The 11,173-nt window shown below is 34.2% G+C and overlaps 1 protein-coding gene across 1 annotated transcript; it reads left to right on the top strand.

Annotated features, from left to right (window-relative positions):
* Positions 707-10,030, top strand: LOC109842805 (uncharacterized protein OsI_027940-like). Its single transcript, XM_020411694.1, has 6 exons — positions 707-809; positions 6,183-6,369; positions 6,451-6,607; positions 7,847-7,884; positions 7,979-8,117; positions 9,533-10,030. The coding sequence occupies exons 1-6, from the start codon at positions 805-807 to the stop codon at positions 9,616-9,618; spliced, it is 612 nt and encodes a 203-aa protein (XP_020267283.1). The 5' UTR covers positions 707-804; the 3' UTR covers positions 9,619-10,030.

Here is an 11,173-nt window from a genome sequence, read left to right as displayed (position 1 = left end):
GAGGAAAAAGAGAGAAATATGAAAAAAAGAATATATATAGTTTTATTTTTTTACAAACTAGTTCTAGGCTAAACCATGAGATAATTTGAGAAACTAGAATTCTCACTTTTTACATAGAGAAATAGAAAAAAGTGAGATGATTTTGTACAATTATTTCAGTTCTAATTTTTTTCCATTTATACTTAACTAATATAATATAATTTTATCCTAGTTCTATGTCTAATTGACTAGCACTATTAAATTTTGATGGTGTTTCAGGCGGTATTTTTTGTTCAAACAAACTTTTAAGTTAGCTCTTTTATTTCTATATGTTTGATAAAATAGGAACTACACTAGCTTATGAGTCATAAGTCACATTTTAAAAAGTTGGTATACTCTAGTTTTTAAAAACCTAGCTTACAACCTCATCTAACTAAGCTAGGTTTGACTAAATAAATTACTACTTAAATAACTTTTATAATATTTTTTATCATCAAAATTAAAAGCCATTGACAACAAACATAACTTATAAGCTTTAAAAAAATAAGCCTTCCCAAACACCCTCAAATTATCATAAAATTTAGTTTTGAGTTCTACTTTGCTATTATCCCTCGTGACAGACACCAATTCGGATCGGTTAGTTATGGACATGTACCCGAATCCGAAAGAAAAAGTTGGGCATTATCGTCTTTTTGCATAGGTAGTGCCCTTTAAATTCGATAGTCGCTGTGAACGTTGCGCTTATTAGCAGCAGAAAAAATACAGCGCACCATTTCCGTCGGCAGCTCCCTCCTCATTTCTAGGGTTTCTATTCTCTGAGCAAATATGAGGTAAACTCTCAAAGATCAGTTCATTAGGGGTTTTATACTTAGAAGGTACTGTTGTTTGGCCATCTTTTAGTATGATTCGAAGTTACTTGATGTAACAGATAGGCTAGGGTTTCAATTCGTTTACTTGGTTTGATCGTATACATTGCGAAGATTTTGCTATGAATTTTAAGTGGCAATAACTGAAATTAGGCATTTTGTTTCCTACAGTTAGTAAAAATAATTTTTTTGGCCATAAATTCTCATTATCCGCATTTTAATTGGGGTTGCTGTATATAAGGGTGTCATATTCATGAAATTTCTGATGATGGTATTTTGACCTGTTTAATTAAGGAGATAAAGAATGTGTAATTGTTGTTATAGCTTTCTGAAAAAAAATTCGTTTAGTGCGCCCCTTACAAAATTTGGGATGAAGATTAATGTTTTTTTTTTTTTTTGTTGATTGTGGATTGTCTTGCTAGATAACGAGTGGGTAATTAGAGACTTCAGAAACTCGGTAGTTATTGTCTGATATGTAGAGTGATACAAGATGTCAAAGATATCTGTTGGATAAACATGAGAACTGTGTGACCCAACATGTGTTTAGAAAATTCTTATCGTTTTACTCTTACTTCGGCAGTTTTCTACGAAGTGCAAGTCTTTCCAGACAAGGAGTGGACAGCATTTAGTAGAAGTGCGGCAGAGTTTTTGGAGGCATACTTTTTCACATGATATTATAAAATGTTGAAGGCAAGAGTAGTTTGAGTTGCTCCAGCAGCATTAGTTTTTAAAAGTGTCAAAAGGGGAAAGTTCCACCTGTATATCGCCTAGGATATGTAGGACACTTCCCACCCAAAAAAATGGTGTATAAAACATGAATGTGGCAGGTTTGTGATGTTTGTCCATCAGTATCGGATAAGATGATGTACACCCCACCCCATGTTGACCAAAGGATATCTTCTCAATAATACTGCCAAGTGCCAAATCCGATTCTGTGTTAAATATAGCCAATATATATGTTGGGTAGATTACTCTCTTTCCATTAAAAGTAAAAAGTTAGACAACATTTTTGCACCATACATGCACTGTTTGTAAATTGTTAGTTTGTTCATTTGTCACTGTTCACCTTTGAATTTTGGTCAGTTCATAATCCCATGGAGGATAAAGAGCAGAATATGTTTAAAGTTCTTTTTCATTTGATCTAAAAATATCTACTCCCAACTCGTGTGTGCGCACACACATAATCGAGATGAAATGCAAATATGAATCCAATTACTCATCCAGTTATTGGTTAATTGTTGTGCTTGCCTGTGTAATTGAAGTACATAGGTCATTTTTGCATGTATACAGTATATCACTAATAAAATGATTCAGTAGTCAAATATGCATGTAACAAGATAAAGGTGGAGCCTAGTGAGTAAAATTTTTGTTTTTGATGCATCATACAGCAAAAAGTATATTTTAAAAACCAGTAAGATTAGTAAGATACTAAGATTGTCAAACCTGATCATTTTAATAGAAGGCCTTTTTTATTTGTCATTTCAGTTGTCCTCTGTTGATTCTAATCATGTCGATACCAAAACTATTAGTACTGAAGAAGCATTGATCATATTTGCTCACTATGATACATTTGATTTGATTTAGTGACTAAGGTTTCATACTTGCAAACATGAAAACCTGAAGAAAGGAAAAAATCAATTGTGGGCTCAGATCTTGATCAGGATGAATCCAATCTACCTAATAAAAATTTTCGGGGCATGCCCGTTTCTAATATCAGTCTTCCATTTTTTTGTGGAAAAAAGTTCTTAATTAGAAACAAAGGAAATGAAAGTGGTAAATAAGAGTCTCTCCCCATGCTTCCATTTTTTTCGCAGGCCTTGATTCTAAATTGTTTCAAATTTCATCTGACCCATAATCAATGTAGATATGTGGATATTATTCTATAAAAGCTTAAGGCATTTTACCAAAAGTGTTCACTTTTAGTAGAGTTGGGTATTCTTCGCACTATTGGTTGGATCAGGTGATTATGTTTCAAAAAGTTTATGGAAGAGATAAAGAAAACATTTAATTGGTAAGATGGGTTTTCTTTTTCCAGTTCTGGGTTTGGTTCCATATCCACCATCAAATAGTAGAGAAGGATCAGAACCCTCAAGAGAAATGATGTTTGATCTGGATCAACCAACCCTGACACCCAATTGTAATCCTCTGTCCTTAACCAATTTGTTGTGGGCATTGTAGCCTTTTCATTTCAAGATGTTTATGAGGGTGTTTGGGAGAACTTATTTTTTTAAGCTCATAAGCTAAGATGGCTTTCGTGGCTTTTGGTTTTTGGCTTTTATGATAAAAATTTTATAAATAATGTTTGAGTAGAATTGTCATTTACTTGGTCAAATCTAGCTTAACCAGATGAGCTTTATAAACAAAATTTTCAAAAGTTGGGGAACCCCAACTTTTTTATATGGAGCTTAAAAGCTAGCTTATATGGGATGTTACCAAACAAGTAGGAAAATACCAAACAAGTAGGAAAAAAACTAGCTTATAAATTACTTTGACAAAAAAAAAAGTGAAGAAGCTCCGCAAAACATCCTCTGTCCATGTCAAATTGTTTGTCAATTGAAGTTGCCTCATATTAGGTTCTGTCTTATATATTTTTAAGAAGTCCCTTTGGAGTTCCGCTCTAGGAGTAGAAAATCTAAGCGCAACATTTTTTGTGGGCAGATGACTTCTCAGTTACTATGGCTTTGATTTCTTCCACTAGACTTTTAAAAGATGTGAGCTTCCAAAGATTCCTCCTCTAGGTTTTGTAATCTTGAAAATTTCTGTTCAGTGCCTGTTTGTTTTGCTTGGAAAATTATGGAAATGGTTGGAAACCCTCTGACATAGGCAGCAATTGTCAAAAAACCCCAAAACGTTTCCTAATAAATGTGTTTGGCTGCTTTGATGATTTCAAGAAACATTTTCTTGAATTGTTAGAAAATAGCATTTTGTGGAAACCCATTTTAGAGTTTAGAGCGAAAATAACTGGAAAGGTAAAAAAGTTAAATAAAAATTGTAGAGAGATGTTTTGCGGTTTCTAGTGATAATTGTGGAGGTGTTTTGTGCTTTCTTTCCCCCCCCTCCAAGTACATGATTTCCATGTATGCTTTCTGGGTGATATTGATTGAGAAAAAAATAGCAATGTTGAAAACAGCAGTAAAAAGCCTCACTTAAGCAGTTTTAAAGTGGAAGCGGTCCTTTAACAATGAAGAATCCTTTTCTGACTTCACATTGTCGACGCCCACCTCAAATTCAGGTGAAGCTTGTTGCTAAAGCCTCCTCGACAAGTATGCCTCCAGCAAACCATCTTCACATGAATCCAACAAACCTTAGACCCTAAAACCATCTCTGTCTCCAGCAATCTCCGCCTTCAGCCATGCGGCGACGCCTCCTCTTGAGCTCCCTTAATGTTGGCAGTATTAGCATAGACACTATATACTTTCAATTTTCACATCCTTCTAATATTCTCCCCCTCTCCTATACTTCTCTAGTGTTCTTCTCTAGGTTTTAACTTGATCAAGTATTTTTAATTTTTTATCCATATTTAATGGATTTGGATACCTTTTTTCCTTAGCACTTTTTTCCATTTTGAAGCGCTTAAGCCCCAAAAAGCCTAAGCGATGTCTGACTGCTTTGCTCCGCTTTCCGCTCTCAACAACCATGATTCATGGAAAACTGCGGAAAACCCCAAAAATGTGTTTTCTACATGGAAATGAATTTCGTATTATTTGTACATAGATGAAACAAACATGTCCTCAAGCAAATGTTTGTCTGATTTAAGTTATATTGTATTTATGGGGAAGAGTATTCTTTATTTTTTATTGTGTGATCTTGTGAATAGTTACTGGTGAACAAACTGCGTATTAAATTTGAAGAGTTTTACCAAAAATCACTTTCTGGTTGTCAAGATTTGGCAAGGGAACATACAAATTGCATCCAACATGTAAGATTCAGTATGTGCTTAAGATTATTTATTTACCTTTATTTTCAATTTTCACACGTATTGTGCAATGTACTTAAATCCTCATGAATTGGTTTCTCAAATTCCACCCTTACATCACGTTACATGCCTGCATAAAGGTAAATAAATAACTGGGATTTGTAGCTTGAATATTTGTGCTCACTTTTTGGCTTGCTCCATCTTCTGGATGGGGTGGAGGAAATGAAGGAGAAGGGGGGTGGGGGTGGGGGTGGGAAAGCATTATGCTTTCAATAATGTAGCACCACCAGCAGGTGGCTGTTCTTTTTGGTTGTCCTTTCTTGTTTACTTTTTTCCTGTTTTATTAGCTTCATTTGTCTCTTTGTTTTCTGCTTCTACTAGCTCCTTAAGAATAGGACAAAACAGCCAAATGCCTCTTAAAGTATTGGTGGACTCTCAACTTTCCTTATAAAGTATCAATTTACCTATGTTTCCCCTAAACTATTTGTCTTGGCCCAATGGGGTCATTTTTAGCCCATAGTCTAAATTTTGATAGATCAATGACGTGGCACTGTTTGTTTGTTTTTGCACTTGTATTTTTTTTGCGAGTCAAAAATGATTTTCCAATTTCAAAAAAGGGATAAAGGGTAAAAAGTTTTATAGGAAAGTAGTTGGAAAATTTTTGGTTTGGGGGAAAGGAGTTATACTGATAAAAAAATGAAGAACTGCAAAAAGGCATTGTCACATCATTGATCTGTTATTTGACTGTGGGCTCACAACATGGACACATTAAGCCCAGAAACATAGATTAAGGAAGAAAATAGTTAAATTGATACTTTAGGGAGGAAGTTGAGAGTTCAACAATACTTTAAGGGGGAGTTGGTCATTTTTTCCTTAGGAATATTAGTATTTCTCACTATCTATATGGGTTAAGGCTGTGTAAACATCCTAAGGGCATGTTTGGTTAGGGATAATTGGAGCCTAGAGTGAATCCAACTACGTCAAAAGTCCAATATGCTCATTTAGTTGGGTGGTGTTATAACTCCAAAGAGTTGTTGAAAAAATACTTATAAAAATAGGGAAATAACAGCTGCACGAGATTGTCGTGTCTTCCAACAAAAGAATTTAGAAATTCATGCTGTTGTAAATGCATTTGCAACTCCCACTGCTTTTAACAAAATTTACGCCAAGTGCATAAATTTAAAGTTTAAACTGTCCTAAGCTTTATTAGTGGTGCACCGAGGACCTTATGCTTTATTTTTTGTTCATTTTTCTTAGTATTTGAAATACTTATTCAATTGCTGCTGCTGTGCTTACATGTTGATGCATGGTAATGATGGTTCTAACTGATCTATATTTTGTGATATATGTAGAACACATTTACTCCTTATTTCATAAAGAGTACTATCACTTTATTATACCTAAGTCCTTCACTTTTACAGTCGTCATCCTGAAGTTAAATGGGCAGAGAGGCTTGACAAGGTTTACATCACAGTGCAATTGGCTGATGCAACAAATGTTAAAGTGAATCTTGAACCTGATGGTGTTTTCACCTGTTCTGCGACAGCGGGTGCGGATGGTTATGTGTATGAGATCAAACTGGATCTTCATGATAAAGTAAATGTAGAGGTAAGGCTTGGTACTATGATGTTATTAACTAAGTCTGGAGTTGATAAAAATATTCCTTACCCTCCTAGTTTCAATTGTCAGGATAGTAAACTAAACACTGGCGTTAGGAATATCTTTTGTGTGCTGGAGAAGGCAGAGAAAGGTTGGTGGAAGAAGCTTTTACGAGGGGATGTCAAAACACCGCACTATGTGAAAGTTGATTGGGACAAGTGGGTGGACGAAGATGATGATAACAATGGTCTGTGTTTACTGTTTGAATATACATAATATTAGTTAAGAATGCGATTTAAATAGCAGTACTCAATGGATCCAAAGATAATAAATATGTATTAAAGAAATAGAAGGACAAATTACACGTCTGTTTTCTTTGGAAATTAAATAGAGCATTGGGTCTTAAACTTTCCTTCGCAGGAAGTCATGTCATGTTAAATATGCAGGTTTTTTGCGTCATACTAACCAAAGTACTGCTAAATTCTGATTACAGCTTGAGTATTTACAGAAGCATTTAAGTTCTGGAATATGCTTGAAATATGTTAAGGATAGGTTGCTGAATTTTCATTTCAATGTATTTTGCCTACTTGTATGATTATTTGTCTGCCTGAACCTGCACAAGTTAAATCTGAACCATTGACAAAACTGTGAAACCAACTATGAGAGGTACAAATAAATCTTAGTGTATTCTGTACGTTGAGATTTTGTTAATATACACAACAATTTATAGACATGCACGCAAGTTTCTTATTGTGACATTGACACAGGGTTGGCAATCTAGAAGTTACGATATGGTGATATACGAGTGTTTTTTAAAAATATTTGTATATTAACCCATATAAATCTTTTTGTTGGCTTGCTGTTCACTGATTATAGAAGCCAAAATCTTAAAGGGAACTGCAATGTAATTAGTTATTTTACTCACAGAGGCGACACAACATACTTCATATTGAACATTGTTTAAGCTGAGTAAAGCTTTCAGACATAATTGATGACCAGTAGTACACGTTTGTTGTGTCCAGCCAACACCAATTTGTGTCTCCAATTTTTGACACGGTTAAAAGGTCCTGAATACATATAGATTAATACATGTATGTGGTTGTCATTTGAAGACACTTGATTTTTCAAGTTTATACTTGTCAACAGCTATAAATATATTTATGCAGGGACGATTCTTCATTTATAATAGGGCAGTGTTTTCTTGAGCAGCATCTGTTGGACAGTTATAAAGGTTTCACACACTGTTAGTCTTAAAGAATAGGAACAAGTTGAAGTATGTTACTACTACTTTCAGTTAGATGTGTGCTATTAAATACTTCTTGCAAAATTGTTGTGGTCCTACATGTAAAAATAAACTAAAAGTTATAAATATTTGATATCTACTATCTATGTTTGCTTACTTTCGATTTTGGAGTATATCTCAGAACTTCACATTTTGTATAGATATTCTTCCTGTTTTACTAGCTAACTTTCTTGTTCATATCAGACACTGGTAATTTGAACATGGGTGGAATGGACTTCTCGGTAAGAGATTTACCGTCCTTCCTTTATATACATGTTTTAGTTTTAACATATTGGCGATTTATCCTTATTGCGCTACATGTATCATCTTATACAGAATTTCGCTAATATGGGAGCCATGGGTGGAATGGGCGGTATGGATATGGGCGCCTTGGGTGGAATGGGCGGTATGGATATGGGAGCAATGGGTGGTATGGGTGGTATGGATGATGATCTTGACGATACTGATGATGAAGGTATTTGTTCTGGACTTGAATATTCTTTTGCTTAATCAGTATGCATTCTGCTCTGATTGTGTTTGCTGAAAAGTAGTAGTAGTAGTTTTTTTTCGTACCAGACATCTTTGTTTGTCATTAGCATTAGTCTCTTTATGCTGGTTGACATTGCCTTGCCAAACCACCATCAGCCATTTTTTACACGCACCAATATCTGTATTTCAGCATGTATATGTGAATCAGATGATGTATAATCCTTGAACCTCTAGATTCTGTGCATCCACTAGATGGTTTTTTGCAATCTGTTAAAGTGCCTTATTACTTACAAGTAGAAGCTCTTTTATGAAGTAAAAAGTCGCATTGAGTGAACACACATATGTAAATATGACTTTTCTGAATAAACTTATGCAAGACTGGGATTTATGCATATAAACTCACTACGTATCTAAGACCAAAGATTTAAAACAAGTAGCACATTGACCTATTAAGAATTTGGTTACTTGAGACTGCTAATCCCTACAGATGTTGCTTGATTATCTCTTGAGAAGGATATATTGGTTTCATAGACTAATGATCTTCCAAGAGAAGTTTCCTTGACATGCAGTTCTTCCTAATTTCAATCTAGGTGAAGTTATCACTTAACATAATGTTTTATCTAGATAAATTATGCTAATGATTAGGTATAACCGTCTTAATGTTGAACTTGTTAGTTATTAAAGTTTTTTGGGTAACCTTTTGGATTTGTTGTAAAATTATGAATATACCCCTTACCTTTTAGTTCAAGGAAGAAGGTTTGTCTCCTTCAATTTTAGCCCTGCCTCCTGTTTGTTATTAATATATGGTATACATACATGCATGCATATGCGCGCACACACATCATACTTCATTAAGCTTGCAGCTTTTCTAATTCCTCTTTGTTCTTTAATTATATTTGTAATTCATATATTCTCTATTAAATGGAACAACATCAAGTACTGCCTTTTTCTTCAAATTATTTTTTGTTTCGAATATATTTTTTGCTGTGTTTCTTGCGTACCATTTTGAATGTTATGAAGCTTTTGTCTATGAGGTGGATAAGTTCCATTGCTCTAAGCCATGACATTCTATCACCAGGCACTAACGATTAAACAAAAACTACTTGTAGATCATGGGACACTAAAATCTATCACAGCCGTGCATATACATTATGCACCAATAAAAAGATTGGTTTTGGTGATTAGATGCTATCATCGGTTAACTATTTAACACTTGAAGTCTAATGGTAGACCATGACATTCTTAATCTCGATGCATGAGCATCATATTTATCAAATACTGCAAGCATGACCTTTCCTGTAGTAGTTTGGAACTTTCGCTCGTTCATGTTTTCAGACTAAATCCATTCATCCTTATTTAACCCTGTGATGTCTTTCTAAATCGATATTTATACCTTTGCAGAACAAGCACCATTAAGGACTGAGGGCGCAGGGAAAGCTGATGAGGTTTCTTCGGAGGTCAAAACAGAAGCAGCTCCATCTACATGACAGATTATATTGTCGCGCTTTTCAAAGGCTGAGAGATTGTACGGGTTTGGTTTATTGATGGGTTTGGCCTATTTGTATGTGCTCTAATTTTGCCTCCGGGTAGATAGCCTGGAGAGCAAATCTTGTTTTTATCGTTATGCAGGATTTATTTAAGCTCATGAACCTTTTGGATGGCTTTTTGTCCACTTTCTAGCTTAATATGTTTGTTCTTATATTAGGAAATATTTGTTAGGTACCACTGTAGCATCTATGTAGCGTCCCAGTGATGTCCGTGTGCTGTATCTTACTGCTATTTTCTGTGATAACCGCCTTATTCATTTTTAGGCAGGTGTTGCTATGTATGCTCGTTGATCAACGAAACTTGATGTTATGGAACCCAAATATCCCAATAAAAGCCTTCTTTTCGGTAGCCTGAATGATGTTAAAATAGATCGTGCATTTGTATAAATAGTAGGTTTCTAATGCTGACATCATGTAAGTTAGGCTTCTGATGCAAAACAGCTATGGTTTTTTCCCCCTTTCTCCCTTTTTATTGAGACTCTATTTCAGTCTGTGTTATGTCTTTGGTCACGTTTTGTCACGTCACATGTTGATAACCCCCGATGGGAAGTTGACTAGTCTTTTTTGCTAGGCACAGCAGGCTGCATGTCTCTTTGTTACTATAATTGTAACGTGATTACCAATTATATATAACTGCAGTTATTAATTGTAGCTGTCCTTTTTGTTGGTTCAGTTTTAATATTTTGCAATTTAAAGTTGCAACTGCGCTTGGAAGTGTTTTGTTTTGGAAGTTTCATGTTTTCCAGAGTTCTATGGGGTTGGTTGTGACTGAATAATAAACTTAAATCACATTCGTAGTTATAACTGTATTTGTTAGTTGTAATGAGAAATGTAAATGTAACTGATACAAAATGTTCTACGAGGAATTCTTGGTATCTGAACTCCAAAAAACAGGCATTTTTATAGTTTTTTAAAGCCTAATTTGCACTAAATTGCCTTATTTTCACTAATCTAACACTTAAATACCCTCAAATATTTTTCGAGTATTTATGTACATTGAGTTGTTTAAAATTAACACTTAATACTCTGTTGTGCAAATGTAAACATTTTTAAACGAAAGTGCTCATATAATATTCACATGTTAAATTTAGAACTTTTTATTCATTAATATTTATTAAATTTACTGTTAATCCCACCCAAAGTTTAATTTCAACACATTATGTTTCCATTTGAAAAATAAACTTTAGACATATTCAACAATAAGTTTAGCAAATTAAATTATTAGAAAATTATAAAATGTCAACATTATGTTATAGGAGAACTTTCAGATGAAAACTTTCAAGTTTTCATAATAGAGGGTAATTATTAAAGTGATGATTTTAAACAACCTAGGGCATATAAATGCTCCAAATACGAACTGAGGATATATAAGTGCTATATTAGTGAAATAAAAGGAATTTTAGTGCAATTAACCTTTTTCAAATGATAAAAAAATGAAAATGGGTTGAAAAATCAAGAAGGGTCTTTTCGTCCTTTTCTTGCTATTTATTTTCTC

The sequence above is a fragment of the Asparagus officinalis genome, chromosome 5, assembly GCF_001876935.1.
Source record: "Asparagus officinalis chromosome 5, Aspof.V1, whole genome shotgun sequence".
Classification (NCBI taxonomy): Eukaryota; Viridiplantae; Streptophyta; class Magnoliopsida; order Asparagales; family Asparagaceae; genus Asparagus; species Asparagus officinalis.
This window is presented reverse-complemented; position numbering and strand designations above follow the sequence as displayed.

What these genes read in the sequence shown, in the direction of transcription:
- LOC109842805 (XM_020411694.1), top strand. An exon ending in CGAAGATGATGATAACAATG is followed by an intron (nt 6,608 to 7,846) that starts GTCTGTGTTTAC and finishes TGTTCATATCAG; the next exon opens with ACACTGGTAATTTGAACATG. An exon ending in TGACGATACTGATGATGAAG is followed by an intron (nt 8,118 to 9,532) that starts GTATTTGTTCTG and finishes ATACCTTTGCAG; the next exon opens with AACAAGCACCATTAAGGACT.